Source organism: Oncorhynchus mykiss, chromosome 19, assembly GCF_013265735.2.
Source record: "Oncorhynchus mykiss isolate Arlee chromosome 19, USDA_OmykA_1.1, whole genome shotgun sequence".
Taxonomy (NCBI): domain Eukaryota; kingdom Metazoa; phylum Chordata; class Actinopteri; order Salmoniformes; family Salmonidae; genus Oncorhynchus; species Oncorhynchus mykiss.
The window spans coordinates 19,161,089-19,183,744 of NC_048583.1; the positions used below are offsets into that span (position 1 = coordinate 19,161,089).

The following is a 22,656-nucleotide window of genomic DNA, read 5'->3' on the forward strand; positions in this document are numbered from 1 at the left end:
GCGCCAGCATCCCTGTAGAACACTTGACAACTTAAGAGTCCATGCCCTGACGAACTGAGGCTGTTCTGAGGGGGTGTTCCTAATGTTTGGTATACATTCTTGGATTTTTCATTCCTTTGAGAACTTTCACTCATACAAAATATATGTCATAACATCAACAAGGAAGGGTCGAAAAACAATGGATGGAAGATGTATGTATAAAGGGGTGTTGGAAGGCGTACCGGAGGAGAGGGGTGTGAATCCGGCCAGGCCAGGAGGCAGGTTGAGGGCCTGGTTGACTGAGGGGGGAATGGAGGAGATGAATGGGAGAAAGAGACTGGTGGGGGAGAAGGGGGGACAGGCACTGCCGGAGTCCCGGGACGTGGAGCCCTGGTTCTGGGCCTGCTGACCTGAGGACGAGGAGGGCGGCTGCTGTTGTTGTTGACGAAGCAGGTCGCTCAGCACCAGTTTTAGTCTGGGGACAAACGGGATAAATACAGGCAAGTCGAGTGTTAAAACCTAACCACATTCTTGTATTCACAAGTCATGTTTAAACCTGATGTCATGTTCACATATACTGCAGATAGTCATTTAACCATGATTGGCTATGCACTTAGAGCTATAAACTAATGTAGACATGACATGGGTGTGAATCTAACAAACAAAAGCTGCAATGAATAAATGTTCAACGGAATTGTAAGGTCTGGAAAACAGACACTGATCATTTCCCTCATGCCATACATTGAGCCAGTGACATTAACATATCAGTAAACTAGTAAAGTATCTGGGGACTTCAGATGAGAATTAGCTACAGTATATAGCTAAAATATGGTGCAATGTTTGTTGTACATTATCTGTGCAAATGGGTCCAGTGTGGCTCAGGTGGTAGAGCATGGCGCTTGCAACGCTAGAATTGTGAGTTCGATTCCCACGGTTGGACCAGTACGAAAAAGTATGCACACACACTACTAAGTCACTCTGCTAAATGACAAAAATGAAAATAAACCAATAGATTCTAGTTGATTTTTTTTGTGTGTTTGTTCTACCTTTCGGCGTTGTTCTGCTGCCAGGCCAGCTGTGTGTAACACTGGCTGAGCTGGTGCATGACCAGGTGGACCTGGGGGGAGGACAGGTTGTTGGGCAGCGCATTGTACGGTCCTGTGAGCAGGGTCTGGAGCATGTAGGACAACATCTGGAGAGGGGGGAGGGGAGAACAGGTAGGGACAAGGAAAACAGGTAGAAGAGTGAGAGATGTAGAAAGAGTGTGTGTGTGTGTGTGGAGAAAGAAAGTTTGAAAGAGATAGAAAGAAGAGAACAAAATGGTATTCATGAACCTGTCTGTCATTTGGTTTCCCCATACAGGTTCTGACACCCAGTCAAATAGGATCTCAAGCCAAAGGCTGATTTCTATAAAAGGATTAGCAGTGTTTGCATTTCCATCAGGACGACGCATGCTGAATAAATTCAAATTCAACACCATGCTCTATAGGTTAAGTGTCACCGTGCTATATCAATGACAATGCGGCGAAAATCCATTTAGGCACCTCTAACACAAGACTGGCATGAGTAATACATTTCTTTATTAACTTACTTTATCGACCTTAGTGAAATGTAATAGACATTGAACAGAAAGGAAAGCGAGCAGAAATGCCAAACATTATTTGGCAGTGTGCCTAAAGCCTTAGGTTGCTGCTACCTTTTCTGTAGGTTGGGTGAAACCGATGTCCTGACTCAAAATCAGATAAGCTTTGCAATAAATAACTTCAGCCGGACCCCCTCTCACACACAGAGGGGAGAGAATATACTTAAATTCCCTATATTAAGCAAACCAGACAGCACCATTTTCTTGTTTTGTTTTACTTACGGAGAGCCAGAGGTACATTCCAACATAACATAGTTGTAACAAGCCGCCATATTATGTCAGTCCACTCGGGACCTTTTGCTAATGTATTAAGTGTGTATGTTTATCCTGTGTTACCATTTAGTTAGCTAGTAAATAATTAAACTAATTTGTGTAGCACTGAATCATAAGTAAGGCTGGGGTTTTTGCAGATGCAAGGGGTTACAACTGTTCAGAATGATATGATAGAAGGTTATCATTAATACGTTGACCATTTATGAATATGATTGGTAAAGACCCTTAAAGTTTAATTCGGGAGATGGTAACTCTTTCAAGAACCGCTCTCTTGGTGCCCCAATTCCTAATGAGTTAATTGTTAATGAGAATTTAAATTGGGTAACAATTAAACAGTTATTTGATTAGATAAATAACAGTCATCAGATTAATGAAAGTAAAGTCACGACACAGACCAGGCGTGAATGCACAATATTCAGAATATTTGAAATACTTGAGGTGTACTTTATTTGGCTTAGCTGGTCATGTACAATGGAAACAAACTCCTCATGTCAGGCAAGCTAAATTAACCTCAAACACCTCCTTTGGTTCGGTGAATTCAGACATGGTTCGATACGTATTCCAAACATTTGAAATACTTGGAGGCACTTAATTTAGATTGGAAGGTACAAAGAAAACAATGGAATAGTCTGAATTGCGCGTAAATCCCTCATGCCAGTCAAGCTAAAATCAATACATTCCAAAACGTTGACATGCGCGGTACCCTTGATATAGCTTCGCTTCTCAGGTACATAGAAATCAAACTCCTCATGCCTGCTTGCCTCATACCTGACAAGCTAAATCAGGCACGCCTCAACCATGTCAAATGTTTTAGATAAGCCTATGTATTGGTGTGAGGTGACTGAACTGCTATACCAACCTGCTGGTCCTGCAGTAGGGTCTGACACATGCTGGTGCTGAAGTCCAGCTGCCTCTGTAGTGTGCCCACCTGCTCCTGCCAGTGGTGTGATGCTAACGCAGACCCAGTGCCAGAACCCTCCTTGAAGGACAGCTCAGCCGCCCAACGCAGGTTCTCCTGGCGCCTCGCACCCGCGATGCCGCCATGGGCTTGGGACTGTTGTTGTTTGGCTCGAGAGGGTCGTCCACTAGCTACAGATGCAAATTGTTGGGGCGGCTTCAGAACGTTGCTGGAGAAAGAAGGGGGAGTGATATATTTGTATTATTGGGTGTCCAACGAGTTGTGGGTGCTGCTGTGAATGCATGACCCAATTTTCCCTCAGAACTTTCATGATGCCAAGATTCAAGATGTATTAGTCTTATAAAAACAGGCTACGTATGGTCAACATCATCCAACAAAGTGCTTACTTGCAGGTTCCTTCTCAACAATGCAACAATAAGAAAATACAAACCAAGTAAATGGAAGAACAATACCGTATGTAACCATATATCAATAGAAACCTATGGGGTGGAACAAAAGCCTGCACACCCAGTATCTCTCTAGGACTGGAGTTGGGTTAGGATTAACCCTAACCCCTCATAACTACTACAACTGATTAATCAAATAAAATATTGTTTGTCACATGCGCCGAATACAACAGGTACAGTGAAATTACTTAGTTACAAGCCCTTAACCAACAATGCAGTTAAGAAAAAAAGGGGGAAAAAAAGCAGTAAATAAGAATAGCGGGGCAATATACAGGGGGTACCAGAACAGAGTCAGTGTGCGGGGGCACCGGTGTCGAGGTAATTGAGTTAATATATACAAGTAGGTAGAGTTATTAAAGTGACTATGCATAGATAATAAGAGTGTAGCAGCAGTGTAGAAGAGGGGGGGGGGGGGCAATGCAAATAGTCTGGGTAGCCATTTGATTAACCTGTTAGATCTCTAGGGGCGCTATTTCATTTTTTGATAAAAAACGTTCCAGTTTTAAGCGCGATATTTTGTCACGAAAAGATGCTCGACTATGCATATTCTTGACAGTTTTGGAAAGAAAACTCTGAAGTTTCAGAATCTGCAAAGATTTTGTCTGTAAGTGCCCCAGAACTCATTCTACAGGCGAAACCAAGATGATGCATCAACCAGGAATTAGCAGAATTTCTGAAGCTCTGTTTTCCATTGTCTCCTTATATGGCTGTGATTGCGCAAGGAATGAGCCTACACTTTCTGTCGTTCGTCCAAGGTCTTAGCAGCATTGTGACGTATTTGTAGGCATATCATTGGAAGATTGACCATAAGAGACTACATTTTCCAAGTGTCCGCCTGGTGTCCTGCGTGGAATTCGGTGCGCAATTGCCAGCTGCTTGTACTTTTCCATTTGATATAGGGGAGAAACCATGTGTCCAAGAACGATGTATCAATGAAAAGATATGTGAAAAACACCTTGATGATTGATTCTAAACAACGTTTGCCATGTTTTCAGTCGGTATTATGGAGTTAATTTGGAAAAAAGTTCGCGTTTTGAGGACTGAATTTTCGGATTTTTTTTGGTAGCCAAATGTGATGTATAAAACGGAGCTAATTCTAATACACAAATAATCTTTTTGGAAAAACTGAGCATCTGCTATCTAACTGAGAGTATCCTCATTGAAAACATCAGAAGTTCTTCAAAGGTAAATTATGTTATTTGAAGGCTTTTATGTTTTTGTTGAAATGTTGCTAACGCTAAATGCTAACGCTAGCTAGCTACTTTTACACAAATGATTGTTTTCCTATGGTTGAGAAGCATATTTTGAAAATCTGAGATGACAGTGTTGTTTACAAAAGGCTAAGCTTGAGAGATGGCATATTTATTTCATTTCATTTGCGATTTTCATGAATAGTTAACGTTGTGTTATGCTAATGAGCTTGCTGATAGATTTACACAATCCTGGATACAGGGGTTTTTTCATAGCTAAACGTGACGCAGAAAATGGAGCGATTTGTCCTAAACAAATAATCTTTCAGGAAAAACTGAACATTTGCTATCTGAGAGTCTCCTCATTGGAAACATCTGAAGTTCTTCAAAGGTAAATGATTTTATTTGAATGCTTTTCTGTTTTTTTGTGTAAATGTTGCCAGCTGAATGCTAATGCTAAATGCTACGTTAGCCATCAATACTGTTACACAAATGCTTGTTTTGCTATGGTTGAGAAGCATATTTTGAAAATCTGAGATGACAGTGTTGTTAACAAAAGGCTAAGCTTGAGAGCTAGCATATTTATTTCATTTCATTTGCGATTTTCATGAATAGTTAACGTTGCGTTATGGTAATGAGCTTGAGTCTGTATTCACGATCCCGGATCCGGGATGGGGAGATCAGAAAGGTTAACTGTTCAGGAGTCCTATGGCTTGGGGGGGTAGAAGCCTCTTGGACCTAGACTTGACACTCCGGTACCGCTTGCCTTACGGTAGCAGAGAGAACAGTTTATGACTAGATGCCTGGAGTCTGACCAATTTTTAGGGCCTTCCTATGACAACGCCTGGTATAGACGTCATGGATGGCAGGAAGCTTGGCCCCGGTGATATACTGGGCCGTTCGCACTACCCTCTGTAGTGCCTTGCGGTCGGAGGCCGAGCAGTTGCCATACCAGGCAGTGATGCAACCTGTCCGGATGCTCTCAATGGTACAGCTGTAGAACTCTTGAGGATCTGAGGACCCATGCCAAATCTCCTGAGGGGGAATAGGTTTTGTCATGACCTCTTCACGACTGTCTTGGTGTGCTTGGAGCATGTTAGTTTGTTGGTGATGGGGACGCCAAGAAACTTGAAGCTCTCAACCTGCAGCCCTGTCGACGGGAATGTGGGCGTGCTCGGTCCTCCTTTTCCTGTAGTCCACAATCATATCCTTAGTCTTGATCACGTTGAGGGAGTGGTTAATGTCCTTGTAACACACGGTCAGGTCTCTGACCTCCTCCCTATAGGCTGTCTCATCATTGTCGGTGATCAGGCTTACCACTGTTGTGTCATCAGCAAACTTAATGGTGTTGTAGTCGTGCCTGGCCGTGCTGTCACGTTTGAACAGGGAGTACAGGAGGGGACTGAGCACACACCCGAGTGGCCCCCTTTTTGAGGATCAGCGTGGTGGATGTGTTGTTAACAACCATTATCACCTGGGGGCGGCCCATCAGGAGGTCCAGCTTTGAGGGCACTCTGGTGTTAAACGCTGAGCTGTAGTCAATGAATAGCATTCTCACATAGGTGTTATTTTTGTCCAGGTGGGAAAGGGCAGTGTGGAGTGCAATAGAGATCTGCGGATCTGTTGGTGCGGTATGCAAATTAGAGTGAGTCTAGGGTTTCTGGAATAATGGTGTTGATGATATGAATCATGACCAGCCTTTCAAAGCATTTCATGGCTACAAATGTGAGTGCTACGGGTCAGTAGTCATTTAGGAAGGTTATCTTCGTGTTCTTGGGCACAGGGACTATGGTGGTCTCCTTAAAACATGTTGGTTTTACTCGGACAGGGAGAGGTTGAAAATGTCATTGAAAACACTTGCCAGCTCGTCAGCACGTGCTCACAGTACACGTCCTGGTAATCAGTCTGGCCCTGCGGTCTTGTGAATGTCGACCTGTTTAAAGCTCTTACTCACAGCTGATGCTCTCATGCATGTTTCAGTGTTACTTGCCTCGAAGCGAGCAAAGAAATGGTTTAGCTCATCTGGTAGGCTCGTGTCACTGAGCAGCTCTCGGCTGTGCTTCCCTTTGTAGGCTGTAGTTTGTAGTTTGTAAGCCCTGCCACATCCGACGAGCGTCGGAGCAGTACGATTCGCTCTTAGTCCTGTATTGACGCTTTACCTGTTTGATGGTTCGTCAGAGGGCATAGCAGGATTTCTTATAAGCTTCCGGGTTAGAGTCCCGGTCCTTGAAAGCAGCAGCTCGATCCTTTAGCTCAGTGCGAATGTTGCCTGTAATCCATGGCTTCTGGTTGGGGTATGTATGTATAGTCACCGTGGGGACGACGTCCTTGATGCACTTCTTGATAAAGCCAGTAACTGATGTGGTGTACTCCTCAATGCCATCGGTAGAATTCCGGAGCATATTCCAGTCTGCGCTAGCTAAACAGTCCTGTAGTTTAGCATCTGCTTCATCAGACCAATTTTTTATAGTCACTGGTGCTTCCTGCGTTAATTTTAGCTTGTAAGCCGGAATCAGGAGGATAGAATTATGGTCAGATTTGCCAAATTGAGGTGCGAGGGAGAGCTTTGTACGCCTCTGTGTGGAGTAAAGGTGGTCTAGAATGTTTTTCCCCTCTGGTTGCACATTTTACATGCTGATAGAAATGAGATAAAACTGATTTAAGTTTCCCTGCATTAAAGTCCCCGGCCACTAGGAGTGCATCCTCTGGATGAGCGTTTTCCTGTTTGCTTATGGTGGTGTACAGCTCATTGAGTGCGGTTTTAGTGCCAACATCGGTCTTTGGTATGTAGACAGCTATGAAAAATACAGATGAACTCTCTAGGTAGATAGTGTGATCTACAGCTTATCATGAGATACTCTACCTCAGGCGAGCAAAACCTTCCTTAGATATCATGCACCAGCTGTTGTTTACATATATGCATAGGCCCCCGCCCCGTGTCTTACCAGAGGCTGCTGTTCTATCCTGCCGATAGTGTATAACCCGCCAGCTGTATGTTCTTAATGTAGTCGTTCAGCCACGACTTCGTGAAACACAAGACATTACAGATTTTAATGTTGGAAAAGTCTGTAGCGTCGGAACAGTTAGGCCTACAAAACTACTACGACTAATGGAAAGATGCGACTCTTACGATGGTTTTCTCCATTTTGCTATACAAGTGTCACGGGACTCGTCTGAAGGTAACCCATGCAAACAAATAGAAGTATGGAGGTAGTTTAGTAGCAACAAAAATAAGGGGTTAAATATGTGTCCAAAAATAACAAAAACATTTCCTGATCTTTCTTAAAAATCTCCTAACTGTATATATTTTTTTATTACCCAAAGTGGTCCTAAAATTCTAAATCAAATAGCTAAATGAGCCATGGTATGACCATCTTAAAACAATTCCATATGTAGCCTAGTCCCCTCCCACGGCTTAGACTTTTAGAGGTTAAGACTATTGTGCCCTGTATCTTTATCCTGAATAGGAAAAAAAATGGCTATCCTTGTATGAATTTTTCAGACCTGCCCAGTGTCTTCCTATTGCTGTAGGATCTCTGCTTCCTAGTGGAGTAGAGATGCAGGTCATCACTGGAGCTGGACTCTGCTCCGTCCTCTTCTTCCTCCTCCTCCTCCTCAGCACCCATCTCAGAGGGGTAGCCGTCCTCGTCTAGCTGACAGGGGGTGGAGCCGCCCCACGTGGCCATGGTCCTGAGGAGGAGGGAAACAAGTCAATTAAGGCCCCACTCAAAGACTAAACCGATCTCTCAAGGCACATCATGCAGATATGAAAGCACACAAAGGCTAAAAGCGTCATTCTACTTGTATCTGCAACATTCAGAATATTTCACATCATGGAACTCCCCCAGATTATTTAGGGGTAACGCTTCGCCCACCTCTCGTCCCTGCTAAGTGGCTGTGAGGCGGCGTGTCCCTCTGGGTCCTCCATCTTGTAGGGGGAGTCGCTGAGGCCGCTCCTCCTCTGGTGCTCGGCCATCAGGGATTCCAGGTGCTTCCTCCGCTGGCGCAGCTCCTCCCGCAGGATCTGGTGGCGCCGCATCTCACACCACAGCTGCTGGAGAACCACGAAGGTAAATGAGCGTGTCATTTTCATGGTTACATCAGCAAAATAACCCACACTACTATACAGCTCCCTGACATCCAGCCATGGCTAACTCGGTTACGCTAACCCTTACCAGTTAACCCTCAAGAAAAGCCTTGCACTGAGCGGGTGATAGAAGTGTTCCATTTGATTTTGGCAAGCAAGCACTTTAAGTCTGTGGGATGAGCATACTATCCTTGATGTTACAGTAAACTGGCCCTGTCAAATCAAAATAAAGAACCCACCTCGTTGTCGGTGACAGAGTCATTAGTAGCGGCCTGGGCTGTGGGTTTGAGCACAGCGGTTGCAGCAGGAGAAGCGTTGGCTTTGGGGGCTGCAGCCGGAGCAGGGGGAGGGGCCGGGGTGGAAGTTGCAGCTGGGGGCTTCCTCATCAGAGCCTGTTGGCTCACTGTGCTGCTGGACACTGACGACTGGAGAGAAGATGGGAGGGAGAGTGTGTGTGAGAGGTTGCCTCAAATAATACCCCATTACCAATATAGAACACTACAGTTAAGAGGGGTCAGAAAGAAGTTCTGACTCCAAAGCCTTTCAACACAATCAATCAGGAAATAGGGTGGTGTGTGCTCAGTTCTCAGTGTCTGTGCGTGCACGTGTTACCTGCAGATCGGGGCAGGCCCACTGCAGGTCCTGGATCTTGTCCTGGATCTCCATCAGCCGCTGGCGTTCCTCGTGAAGCTGCTGCAACTCCTGCTGCTGCTGACAAAGCTTCTCCTCATACAGCTTCTCCCTGAGACACATACAAAATATTTTAGATTCACAAACAGAATCACCAGGTGTGTAATTCACATGCTTAAAAGCACTCACTTAAATATAGACACAGGTACTTTCATACACTTATTATGGTTAGTCTCCTACCTGGCCTTGTCTGTGAGGGTGAGGTCTCTGGGGCTCTTGCAGGAGCCAGCAGCAGCACCTCTGGTGTTGTTGGGCTGCTGGTGGAGACCCTCGTCGGCTGTGGTGGCATCTGTATCGTCACTCTGGGAGGCAGGAAGTCACACGGTTACTATTCCATAAAGCTATCGCCCATAAATGACTCAAATTCCAGCTCTATTTTCTTGGACTGCAAAAGGGTCCTCTTCCACTCTGAACTGTCTAGACCACTCAGCTGCACCATGGTCATTTTAGATTCTTTAGCATGTGTTCTATTTTGTATTATTGGCTTATATGTGTGTGTTGATATGTTTTTACTCCATTTTCTGCTTTTGCATATTTGTTTTATACTGAATGTTATCAGATCTTCAACCAAAACCTAATATGAGATAGAGAACAAATAACAATGACATACTAATTTAATTTATTTCATAAACAAAGTTATCAAACACCCAATGCCTGTGTGAAAAAGTTACTGTCCCCTTGCACTCAATAACAGGTTGTGCCACCTTCAGCTGCAAAGACTGCAACCAAACGCTGCCTGCAGTCTCACATCACTGTGGACGAATTCTGGCACACTCTTCCATGCAGAACTGCTTTAACTTAGCAACATTTGTGGGTTTTCAAGCATGAACTGCTCATTTCAAGTCCTGCACTTCAGCTTCCAGACAGATGGCCTGACAGTTCCCTGTAGAATTCTCTGATACAGAACAGAATTCATGGTTCCTTCCATTAAGGCAAGTCATCCAGTTCTTGAGGCTGCAAAGTATTCCTAAACCATCACACTACCACCACCATGCTTGACCGATGGTATAAGGTTCTTACTTTGGAATGCATTGTTTGGTTTGCGCAAGGAATAAAATGGGACCCATATCATCCAAAAAGTTATACTTCTGAATCATCTGCCCATAGAACATTCTTCCAAGAGTCTTGATGATCATCCAGGTGCTTTTTGGCAAACTTGAGTCAACTTTTTGGACGAGATTGGTCCCATTATTGACTTGCACTATGGGGCCTACAATTTATTTCAGATTCTAGATCTCTCTCATATGCTATGTTTCTCTGTTTCTAGTCAGTCCTCTCACCTGCACCATGGCCACCAGCTCCTGGAGCTGCCGTAGTTTCTGCTTGGCGGTCTGCAGCCGGTGGACTTTGTGGGCGAAGTCCGCGTCCTCGTTCTCCAGGCTGCTCCTTCTGCTCGACCCTGAGCCATCGCTGTCCCGGGCCCCGGCCCCCCGCACCTCCTCTTCATCCTCCAGGGCATCGTCATCATCGTCGTCCTTGACCTGGTTGTAGGGGCGGTTGTACTGGCACTCTGGTGGAGACAGAAACAATGAGGGTTAGTGAGATGAGTGGATTGTGTGTGTGTGTGTGTGTGTGTGTGTATATACAGGTTGCACACATGTAATGTGCGTATGTGTGTCACGCTACCAATGGCTGATGGGATGTTGAGGCTGCGGAGGTTGGCTGCTGCAGAGCGGTTGTTGATCTCACACTCGTTGAGCCTCCCGTCAACGTGGTTGTTGGTGCTGCCGCCTCCTCGGCCGTTGGTCAGACTGTTCATTTCTGTCCAGTTCCCAGAATGCTGTGGGTTTCTGACCAGGGGAAAGAAAGATGGAGAAAAGGGGTCAGGTCTCAATTTCACTCCCCGGCGTGATTTGCCCTTGGGAATTATATTATCTAAACCTTTAACATTTCTTATCCAGGAAAGTTATTGAGAACAAACTATATTTTAAATTAACCTGGTAATTTGGGGTACATGAAAGGAACAGATTATATGCTTGGCTCGAAACTAACCAGTTACTGTCCGTGGTTGCCGGTTCAAATCCCAGGTCTGTGATGCTTAGAATCAGAATTGGACATGGTCCACTAATAAACAGATCTAATGAGAAATAATAACGACTGCACCCTACTCCGTCCGTGTCCTTCAAGTACCTGATGTTGGTGATGGGGGGCCGGCGGTTCTCCTGCTCCGAGTCGAACATGGTCTCCAGCATGGAGCCGTCCTCCTCAGTCTCCTCCTCCTCCTCTTCCTCCTTCACGTTCTCATTGACTGTGTCCACCATCATGTCTGATGTCTGCTCATAGTACTGCACCAGCTCACGCAGCTCGTTCAGACGCTTGTGCACCTCCTTCAGCTTGCTGTGGTGGGCGGGGGAGAGAGAGAGACTTAGGCCTGATTCTGTTTTAAAATGTCTCCACCTCAAGGACTTAAAAGCACCGTAAGTGAGACCTCAAGCAGTCTATTCCTTTTGAGTCACATTTCAGAGAGAGTGTAGAGGAATGAATGGGGAGACATGGAATGGGGGAAAGAGACTAAGGTTGATACATGGACAACTGATTCAATGAAGGAGAGACACTTGACTAATTGGATCTATTGTTCATTCACCAGACGAATGAATGAATAAGAGGGATAAGGGTGATGGATGGTAGAGCTTGTCTGAAGGAACAGTACAGCATGGATATTCAGCTGCCGGTACCAGAGAGATAAAGGGTGCATGCTAATAGACTGAGTTGGTTCCCTCTACTCGTCTCCTTTGCTTCATCGGCAATGGGTTGTATTCATTAAGTCCAGGTAGTCCCAATAGAAAATTGAACACTGGTCACTGGAATAATGTTTACATACCGTTTTAATCATTCCATATACTGTATTTGAGTCAATGCCATCCTATTCAACTATTGCTGAATATATACCCTATTCTACAGACACACTAAAATATTCTATCCACAAACTCAGCAAAAAAAACAAAACGTCACTTTTTCAGGACCCTGTCTTTCAAAGATAATTCGTAAAAATCCAAATAACATTGTAAAGGGTTTAAACACGTTTCCCATGCTTGTTCAATGAACCATAAACAATTAATGTGCATGCACCTGTGGAATGGTCATAAAGACACAAACAGCTTACAGGCAATTAAGGTCACAGTTATGAAAACTTAGGACACTAAAGAGGCCTTTCTACTGACTTTGAAAAACACCAAAAGAAAGATGCCCAGGGTCCCTGCTCATCTGCGTGAACGTGCCTTAGGTATGCTGCAAGGAGGCATGAGGACTACAGATGTGGCCAGGGCAATATATTGCAATGTCCGTACTGTGAGACGCCTAAGACAGCACTACAGAGAGACAGGACGGACAGCTGATCGTTCTCGCAGTGACAGACCATGTGTAACAACACCTGCACAGGATCGGTACAATCGGAACATCACACCAGCGGGACAGGTACAGGACAGCAAAAACAACTGCCGAGTTACACCATGAACGCACAATCCCTCAGGCAAAATGTGGAAAAAGTCAAAGGGTCTGAACACTTTCCGAATGCACTGTATACATGCACACATACATATTCATTAGCCGGACTCAGACATTGCTCGCCCTAATATTTCTTAATTCCATTATTTTAGAGTTGTGTGTATTGTTTGACATTTTTAGATATTACTGCAATGTTTGAGCTAGGAACACAAGCATGTCGCTACATTTCGCTACACCCGCAATAACATCTGCTAAATATGTGTATGCAACCAATAAAATGTGATTTGGGCAAGTACAGGAAGTTCCTCTGCATTTCATTCAGTTTTCTACCATTTGGCTCCTTAGGAATACAACTGTGGTGTGATGTGCACCGACCGATTGTAATAATTGTTTAAGTTTAGTACCGGAGTTTGTCTGCTGGAGCGTCCTCATGCTGGGGTTGCTGGGTGTGTGTGGAGGGGTGGTAGGTGGAGGGGTCCCGTCTCATGGCTGAGGCCCCGTTGGGTTCCCGGTACGGGGCAGAGGGGCGGTCCGAGGGGCCCGCGCCCAGAGCCAGTCTACGCTGAGAGGACAGGGACACACTGCCACCACGACCTGACAGAACACACATTACTCACACATGCACGGCAGCAAACTTACAAGCTTCTATCATATGCACCAGGCTTCCACCGCAAATAACGTAAGATGGGAGCTGCACAAAAAAAAAATACAAATAAATAAATACAAGTTTGTCATCATTAAAGGCAATGTTTTGCAGGAAATGGCATTTGTAGGCGTTTAAATAACAACCCCCCCCCCCCCGACAGTGTTATCCTACTTCTAGTCAGTTACCGAGACAAACCATAACTTACAGGAGTTGTTGTTGAGGGTCTGGTCGCGGAGTGAGTGCAGCTCCTGCAGGATCTTGTCCATGGTCTGCTTCTTGTCCTGCAGCTCCTGCAACTTGGTCAGCTTGGCGCTCGCCGCCGAGGCCGACGTCGGGGTGATGGAGGTCAGGGAAGTGAGAGGGCTGGGATGGAGGAAGGAGGAGGCAGAGCGGGAAGGAGGGGAAGGCTGGGAGGAGCGAGAGCGGCAGACTTCCCGGGAGAGGGAGAGGCTCGCGGCTTGTCTGCGGTTGTCCGGGACTGCTGCCTTGGTCTGAGGAAGGAAAGGCAGACAGGATGTTAGTAAGTGTTAGTAGTTGAACAAACATTCAACTCATCATTTATTACTTTGATGGGTAGCACTTTACATTACCACACAGGATAAAGTGGTAATAACATGGAAACAAGTTCTAATTACTCAACATGAAGACTTCATTTTGCCCAGTTATCCCTTCATTTAAATGTAAGTATTATAGTTACAGGGTTATACACCACGTCTGTAATAGAGAGGTAAACAATACCATGTTATTATAACTTATGACATTTGCCAGGATTGTATTCATTAGGCATCAGGCAGAAGAAAGCGCTAATACTTTTGACTATGGTGTGCCCTAATTAATACGACCCAGTATTGTATGATGCTGGTACCTGGGAGTCGTGCAGCTGGTTGTGGAAGCGTTGAATGAGGTCGTTCAGCTCATCGTTCAGCTCCGAGGTGATGCTCAGCCCTGACACACTGCCTGTGGTCTCTGTCGGCACTGAAACACACACACCAAATGAAATAAGGTTATGTGTGTGTAGCTACCAGCTCTGCATGTGTGCTTGTGTGTCCAGTGTGCGTTTACTCCTCTGCATACGCGCTCTCTTTCTATGTGGCCCGTGTCTCACCAGTGTCAGCCATGGTTTGTGTGGCTTGCTGGGAGCTGTGCTGCATGGTCAGTAGTGCTGCCTGACGGCCCTGTAGAGCCCTGAGCTGCTCCTGCTGCTCCAGCATCTTCTTCAGGAGCTCATGCTGCTTCTTCAAGTTCTCCAGCTCCTCCTTCTGGTCACTGTGGCCTGCAATGCGGCCCTGTTGGAGACACGCACATAAGAAAAATCGCCAGCACAAGCAGAACTGGTTGTGCCTCAGATGCTGACAGTGCAGACTTCCTGGTGTTACACCGGCAAAGGAAGGGATGGAGAGAAGGGGAGAAGGAGGGATGGAGTGGGATGAGAGGGAGGGATGGCAGCAATACAATTAGCCTTGGTCTACTTGGGTGACGAATTCTAGAAGTGTCTTACTATCTGGTAGAGATTGTAATGCGTATCCCTATGCACATATCAGATGATCTCGTTTGTGACCAATCCAAACTCCTCTATAAAACAAAAAACTAGCGGGGGGGGGGGGGGGGGGTTCGTTGTCAGAACTAGAGGAAGGGCTACTTACGGTGGCATTGGAGGCGTCCGAGAAGCGCACCTCCATGTTCAGGGTGGTGCTCCATGGCAACGAGCCTGAACCCAAGGCCGAGTCCAGTGTTCCCACCTCGTCCTCCTCATTCTCCCTCGCCTACAGAAGAGGCAGCGGTCAGTAAAATATTAGGCACGGACTGCAAGCACGGTCACCCTCTTCGGCCCGAACTATGGTACCATTCACACGGAGGGTGTAGTGGCTATGGGAACTCGGGTCTTCCCTTTCTCCACCCCACTTTCAATGTAATACTTGAACAGTGGTTGGTGAAAAAGTTGGTATACAACAATGGAAATAGTCATAACTACTCGCACATAAATGCCGGAGGGGGGTAACCTATGTAATATTGATAGCAAGATGCGCTGACAGCAAGATCAAATGACACGTGCCATCCAGCAGTTCCGAAGAAATGTGTGTCATGTCCTAGATTTGTCTGCCAAATGGAACAAGATACACGACTGTCTTGCCAGCGTTTCAGACGCCTTGGCATTAAAAATACATGACCAGGGTGCAGTGAAAAGTTCCCCCAAGCACAACACCTTGAACTATCAACAGCAATGTGAGAAAAAAAGCAGTGGACTTCAGGCTTCTTTAACTGGGAAAAGCCCAAGGCTGCCGTAGCTTGTTTTTACTATAAATACCATAGAGTGAATTCAAACTAAAAGTCTCTCGAAAGCAGCCACTTTCATCCTCAAATGACAGAAGGATGGAAAGAGAAAAATAAAGACATACAGATCAAGCCAAAGAGAGAGAAAGGAGAAAAACAGAGAGAGAGACAGTGAGAAAGCCTCGATAAGCCAGCGTACTGTACTGACCAGCATCTTCTGCAGGAAGCGGAGGTAGGACCTCTCCTGCTCCTTGAGGTGGGCGATGAGGTGGGTGAGGCGCTCCACGTTGGCCGGGATGTCGTTCTTCTCCACCAGGTCATCCCTCATGGAGCTGGCTTTGCCGATATACTCCCGGATCTGAACCAACTTGCTCACCACCTGATAGGGACACCAGAGAGTGTAAGGGTGTGTGAGAGACAGGGTGTGTGAGAGTGTGTGAGAGTGTGTATGAGATAGTGGCACAGCAGAGAGAAAGCATGTGTGCATGCATGTCTGTGAGTGTAAATGATAGAGAGAGCGAGACAGAGGAATGGTGTGTGAGAGCGCGGATACCAGTCCGCTCACTGCAGACCGAGCTAAACGAGGGCAGAACTCACTTGGGAACCTGCGGTGGTGGCATATTTTTAAATTGCCCTAAATAAGCACTGGTTTCATCATCATCTTGCCTGCCTAGTCTCCCATCCTTGTTCTACCATTTATTTTCTTACAAGATCGAGAGCACAGCATGCCACGTGACAGTTTGCAGACAGTACAATCCGTTCAGCGCAAGCACAGACTTGAGTGGTGAAAATGCTGTTCCAAGGTATGCTATTTATAGATTTGTCCAAAATGGGTTACTGAGTAAGTTTTTCCTCTATGTACCCACAACTAAACTAACTTTATTGTAAGCATGTCCTATGGTTTGTTCTATTTTAATTAAGTATTGAAACTACAAACTTCAATCATTTGCATTGTGAAATAAGTGGCTGATCAAACAAAACAGACTACATACAGAGTATAAAATGCAAGTGCTGAAAAGCCTTAATCCAGTAAACCCAAGTGCCTAGACGTTACATACCTGGCTACTGTCGATGCTGAGCTCTCCTCTCCCATCCTCCCTAGACTGAAGGAGCCCTCTCTCGGCCCTTCTACCTAGCCTGGGGGTGTCATTGCTGGGCAGGGAGGGGTTGAACGCTTCCCTGAGACCAAGACCCAGGCCAGGGCTCTGTTTCTTGGCTGTGGCGGCGACGGAGGGGGTTGTGGGGGCCGAGGCCGAGGGTGCCTCCCGGCTCTTGTTGGTGTTGACGTGCAGCGGCAGGAATTTGAAGGGCTTTTTGTTTTCCGCCGCCAGCTCTCGCTGATTGTTGGCTGCTGTGACACGACCCTGGGAGTCGCTGCCCACGCTCCTCTGGGAAAAGAGAGAGCGAGGGATGTGTCATAACCTGGCTTCCAGTCTAAATTACAGTACTCTGAAACAGAACAATGCAGCAGAACCTCTGCGATATAAAAAGCTGGAAAGAAGGTCCTTTGGAACATTGAATAGTTTAAAACTTTCACATTTGTAAAGACAACACAACAAGAAATGTGTGCGTTTTTACATGAACAGTACCCTTCCACAACATCTTCGGTGAACTTTACACATTTCTGGATTAACTATGACCCCCTCCAGATACCAACAATCAGACGAATACTCAAAGAAGAAATGCTTAGTTAAGAAAGCTCTAGGGAGAATCCTCTCACCTCGTCTAGATCAGTGAAGTTGATCCTCTGCCGGAGACGGTCCAGCTCGGCCTGGTCGGGCACCGACATCTGGGTGGTGTACTTGACGTGGGGGAAGGAGTGAGGGGTGTTTGTCCTTCTCCGCCCCGTGCCAGGTGTGGACTCCGGGGAGATGTCATTGGTCAGCCGGCTCTCCGCCACGCCGCCGGCTGAGAATTTCTTCCTGTTCTTCTCCGTCGAGCGGTTGGCCTTCTTCTGCTGAATGCCCCAGTCCTGAGAGGGGACAGGAAGCTTTGAAAAAGGAGTGTTGGGTGAAGTTATCTTGGGTCAGTTTTGCATTTCCCCACCACAAATGGTTCAGGTTGGGATTTGGGGTGGGGAAGCTGATCCTTGAAATTTACCTTGGGGAAACTTCACTCTTTAAAAAAAGGACAGAAGGTCATATCCACATATGCATGTGTTTTATGTAATACCATGTACTGTATAATGCTGTACTTGCTTGATGATAAGCACATCGTGGTTCCCCAAAAGGGACACATTACAATAAATTTGTAATACACCATTTCAAATCCATGTCTCGCTTTGGTCAGCATTGTAGGTAGACGGACAGACTCTAGAGCTAGACAGTGAGGGGGCTGAATCCTTACTAAAGCTATAGAGTACCACAGCAAGAGTCATAATACCCATAAAACCTAGCAGTCAAACAGGGAAATGGTTCCAATAGGTTTTTCCACCATTCATTTTTCCCCATAAGGGATTTTAGAAACACTTCATATAAGGGCTGTGTATTGTGTAGATGAATGGTGGAAAAATTATTGAAACCATTTCCCTGATCTCTAGGTTTTATAACACCTCCACCGTGGGGCTATATGCACAAACAACTCATGCAATCAAAGATTTTAATTACTTTCGCAAAACCTTTTAGTGTCCATTCTCAATGGTCCCAAATGTCACCCCATTCCAGTAGTGCACTACTTTCGACCAGGACCCATAGGGCTCTGGTCAAAAGTAGTGCATTGCACTACATAGGGAATAGGGTTCCATTTGGGACGCAACCATTGTCTCTCTCGTCTCCTCTGTACCATGTTGTTGAGCCTGTCCTCTAGGCTGCTGCCGTTGGTAACGGTCCAGTTGTGCAGCTCCTGCTCGTCTGCGCAGTCATCAAAGGGAGTGCCCCCTGTCGCCATGTCCTCCTCCGCGCCTGTTGGGTTGTTGACATGCAGTCAGTCAACACTCAAGAACGGCTTTGGACTGGAGACAAAAGCATGTACACACACACAGTAGGTCTATTTCAGACTGGAATAGTGTGCACAACTCATTCACGCACACACACCATGGTTTCCGTTTGCGGGTAATTTCCGGCTTTTGGACATAACAAAATGAAAAGCCGATAAAATTGTCAGTCAAATTGACCAGAAAAAAAAAAAAATAATAAACTCCCAGGGCAAAAGAATGCTTTTTATTAATTGATGGGAATACAGTTGTCACCAACCGGTCACCAACAAACCTCCAATACATTCCTAGTCAATCGCTAAAACATTTCTGTAAAAAACCCAATGATAAAGCAATTTGTTCCTATTTATTTATAGGTCTCGGGCTGTCGGTGGTAGGTGCACCCAATTCACCTACCCTACGCGCCGGGTAGGCAAACTGTTGCCATTTTGTGTGTCTGAAGCTACAGCAAAGTAGATACTGTGAGATTAAAACTTAAAACCCCAACTAGAGAAACTGTCAACGAATACAGCAGAGCTGCTATTTATATGTATGAGTTCATTTTAAAGTTCTTACTCAGCACTGTCAACACTTTTATAGGCCATGAAATGCAGGTTCCCATTTCCACTCAGCGCTACAACAAGCAGTGCAGCAGTAATGAATGAGTAGGAAAGTGGATCTATAGATATGCGTCATTATTAGCAGCTTGGGTCTTTTTTAATACAGAGGAATATTTCACTCTCTCAGTCCATAGGAGTAACATGAATTTGTGCACGAGGCAGAAATAATGTGGTGCGACTCGAGTTTCACCATCAGCCGGAAGACGGTATCTATTTTATGGTCAGTGTCAGTGGAGGAAAGGGAGAGCGGAAGGATGTTGAGGCGGACGCTCAGTCTGCTGCCCTCTTCCCTCTGCTGAGACTGACCATCAGATGCAGGCACCATCAGCCCAGTAAAATTCAAATTACATCAGTAATACATCAACGGCTCCATTACCGGTGTGATCATATAGCCTACCTCAAATTTTTAAATATTTATATTTTTTCAAATGGCCCAAACAATGCGTTGACAGAGCAATTTAATATGCAGTGACAATGTTTTGGGCCTATAGTTTACTGCACAAACCTAATTGTTCGAGTTTTTCCCTGTTAATACTAACAACGTTTCCCTTTACTGTGGGAAATTGTGATTGAATCAACGCAATATTATCCATTTTCAATGCAACATAACAAAGCAAAAAACTATGCAAGAGATTGTTGTAGGCAGAACGCGTCGGATTAGGATTCTATTGCATTGACACACTACTCTGCCCGTACCTGGGGCGGCAGGTAGCTTAGTGGTTAGAGCGTTAGGCCAGTAACCAAAAGGTTACTAGATCGAATCCCCGAGCTGAGAAGGGGAAAAAAATCTGTCGTTCTGCCACTGAACAAGGCAGTTAACCCACTCTTCCTAGCCCTTCTCTACATATTTTTTTCTTAACTGACTTGACTAGTTAAATAAAACTCTATACAGACTTGTGCGGCATAAACAGTGTGAGCTACAGTAGACCTACATGCAAATAAACCATTGCCATTTACGAATCTGTGCCATTTACTTTGAACTGGATTGTGTTTACAGCGGTTGTGAGTAGATGTGCTTGTTTTGAGATCAAAGCAAGAGCTGCATGCAGCCACGTGTGCACATTGTGTTCATATCCTTTGCTAGTTAGTTATTAGTCCAGTTAAAGATAATTAGTAGTCAGTAATAGCTCATTTCTAGTCAGCAATGGGTGAGTGATTGCATCCGCCAAGAGCACAAAACTTGTACATTTCCAGACATCTTTGAAAAGCAAGTCAGTTAAAGAGCTTTGTCTTAAAAAAGGGCAGTGTTGTATTGAGACAGGCTTGAATAAGCTAAGTAGCCAATAGGCAGTGGGTAGCATAATATCTGATGCTCTGTAATAATGGTATGACAATAATGTATTTTATTTTGTAAAGTGGTTTCTTAGATCAAACAGCATTTTCAGTCACCTTGTCTGAAGGACAAGTTGATGAACAGGTTATAGTCAAGCCCTGCATGTTTTTTTCAAAAGTCTCATGGAATGTAAACCTACATTGAACACCACACATTGGTTGCTACTGTAGGCTGAAAGATGGAAAAAGCGGTTCTATGTTACAATGTTATGCGGTGCATTTTCTTCATTGTTTTTGATGGTAGGCCACTCGTAGGTCTACATTATGATCAAATAGCCACAGTAGCCTACATACGTGGCGTGGCCACTGTTCAAACTAACTTAAAGCAGGTACAGCCTCAGTTTTCAGAGTAAACGCACACAGGAAGTTGCACAGAATTTTTACAACTTTCAAGTTCAAGCTCAGCAGACCTGAAATTTGCTCAGTGACGGAAAAAAATAGAAGGAACCTGGGTCGTAATGTATAATTTCTTACCTGCGCACATAGCCTATTTTGAGCGGAATATTGCTCGTCAGACAATGCTCCTCAGCTCATTGCTACTGAAGTAAAACATGTACTTTTATAACACCACTCAGTGGGCAACAATTCTGAAAGCAGTCACCTGAAAACAGTTTTGATGGCCACGATTACAAAGAGATACTGTTTTTATTTCTCAACTGGCAATTGAAAAATACTTCCCAATCAAGTGCAAAGGTAGGCATGCTATCAGCACGTCACCCACCACTTTGCAATGTGAGCTGGCAGCAGTATGCATTTTGAAAACATATACTTCTTTATTGTCCAGAAGCGAAAGGCACAATCCCAGTTACATTAGCAACCTAAGTTTCTAACAGAGATTTCTCTCTGTCACATATGGAACCTCTGGCATCAGGTGCGATGTTTGGAATGGTGTTGTTTGACCACAAATTGCATTTTGGCAAATGTTTGAAAATAATGCTTTAGGGTCTGCTTCATTACAGGCGTTGGATATTATGTTAAAATGAATACCATAATCTAAATGTCTGTCATTCTTAGCACCGTAGGTGGATGTTGTAATGGGTCATGCACACAATGCATAACATTATGGGTCAGGTAAATTTTACAAATTGACAGCTAATTAAAATATTTAGGGTCACGTTGTCTGGCACCACACTTTCCTAATAGAAACCCTGACACACACACTTCTAAACAAACAAGGAAACCAATATACAGAGGTGTGTTTCCAAAGTATCTACATCGTTATGACATTAACAGAGTGCATGATTCTAGAGGTGTTTGTTCCTGTCAGAAACGGGGCCTTGTTTGGAGGAATGTTCCTGCAACTAAGCAACAGTCAACATTCACAGACCTTTCCCTAAGTATGACAAGTATTACAGTAAACTAAACCATAACATGAGGCATAACGTTAATCATCCAAAACACCATAGCTAGCTACAAACCATTGTAGGACTTATTTATGACATAGATAATACAACTGTACCGATATCAATAACGTTACCTATCGATTACACGTACCTGTGCGGTGTATTCAGTTACCCACTAATCATTTGTTGTTTTGCTTTTGGAGAGATCGTGGACTGAGTAAGGATTTCTTGCTGACTAACAGTAGTTAGCTAACTTCCCAACAAAAGGCACTGTTTAGTCAAGAGGGATTCACGTTAAACCAGCGTTGTAGACCGCTAGAATTCCCGGTAAAGTTTCCGAAATTCCCTCCACTTCAGCAAGTTCGATGGAGCCAACTGTCACTAGCAACAACTAACAACTAATGTTAACCCCCCTCGGAGAACTTCTAGCTAACGTAGAAATAAGAATGGGGACAAAAACCGTCATCAATATACACTCCAATGGCCTATCGATGAGGTGTATTCATCATTTGGGATACCAATGTGGCAATGCAAATCTAAACTAGTTTACATTTGGCTTTGTCACTGTTTGGCAACATGAAGTTGCACGCCATGGTAACGCATGAGCCCCCCCCTACCTTCCCCGCGAAAACTGGGGGTAAAATTCCGACAATGGAAAATGCATTGAAGACCCAACTAACGTTACAATTGTTGCTTTCACTGCCCTTTGAAAGTTTGAAAAATAGATGTACAAAACAAAAGCTCATGTTAAATTCGGAGAGGAAAGTACTGTCACTATCTAGTAGGAATTACAGTACCTCGCAGACACTTGCATAGGCAACGTCAACTTGCTAGTAATGTTAGCTAACGTGACCTATCTGGCT

At 44.9% G+C, this 22,656-nt stretch overlaps 1 protein-coding gene across 8 annotated transcripts in view; it reads right to left on the reverse strand.

Annotated features, from left to right (window-relative positions):
• LOC110497460 (pericentriolar material 1 protein) overlaps positions 1 to 22,656 on the reverse strand; it is a 35,783-nt gene that overhangs the window by 12,687 nt on the left and 440 nt on the right. For 3 of the 8 annotated variants that reach the window (XM_036954393.1, XM_036954394.1, XM_036954388.1), the window contains exons 2-21: positions 18,369 to 18,487; positions 17,308 to 17,577; positions 16,646 to 16,975; positions 15,796 to 15,966; positions 14,960 to 15,079; positions 14,422 to 14,602; positions 14,182 to 14,291; positions 13,522 to 13,807; positions 13,075 to 13,264; positions 11,357 to 11,563; positions 10,853 to 11,016; positions 10,507 to 10,736; positions 9,407 to 9,528; positions 9,149 to 9,278; positions 8,776 to 8,961; positions 8,325 to 8,503; positions 7,954 to 8,139; positions 2,754 to 3,021; positions 1,026 to 1,171; positions 222 to 454 (exon numbers count right to left, since the gene is read on the reverse strand). In XM_036954393.1, the coding sequence (XP_036810288.1) occupies positions 222 to 454; positions 1,026 to 1,171; positions 2,754 to 3,021; positions 7,954 to 8,139; positions 8,325 to 8,503; positions 8,776 to 8,961; positions 9,149 to 9,278; positions 9,407 to 9,528; positions 10,507 to 10,736; positions 10,853 to 11,016; positions 11,357 to 11,563; positions 13,075 to 13,264; positions 13,522 to 13,807; positions 14,182 to 14,291; positions 14,422 to 14,602; positions 14,960 to 15,079; positions 15,796 to 15,966; positions 16,646 to 16,975; positions 17,308 to 17,577; positions 18,369 to 18,473 (3,814 nt within the window). In that variant the 5' untranslated portion in view covers positions 18,474 to 18,487. Of the gene's footprint in view, positions 1 to 221; positions 455 to 1,025; positions 1,172 to 2,753; positions 3,022 to 7,953; positions 8,140 to 8,324; positions 8,504 to 8,775; positions 8,962 to 9,148; positions 9,279 to 9,406; positions 9,529 to 10,506; positions 10,737 to 10,852; positions 11,017 to 11,356; positions 11,564 to 13,074; positions 13,265 to 13,521; positions 13,808 to 14,181; positions 14,292 to 14,421; positions 14,603 to 14,959; positions 15,080 to 15,795; positions 15,967 to 16,645; positions 16,976 to 17,307; positions 17,578 to 18,368; positions 18,488 to 21,944; positions 22,376 to 22,656 lie in introns of those variants that run through there. The other 5 variants (XM_036954389.1, XM_036954392.1, XM_036954395.1 and 2 more) reach the window with 5 other exon arrangements.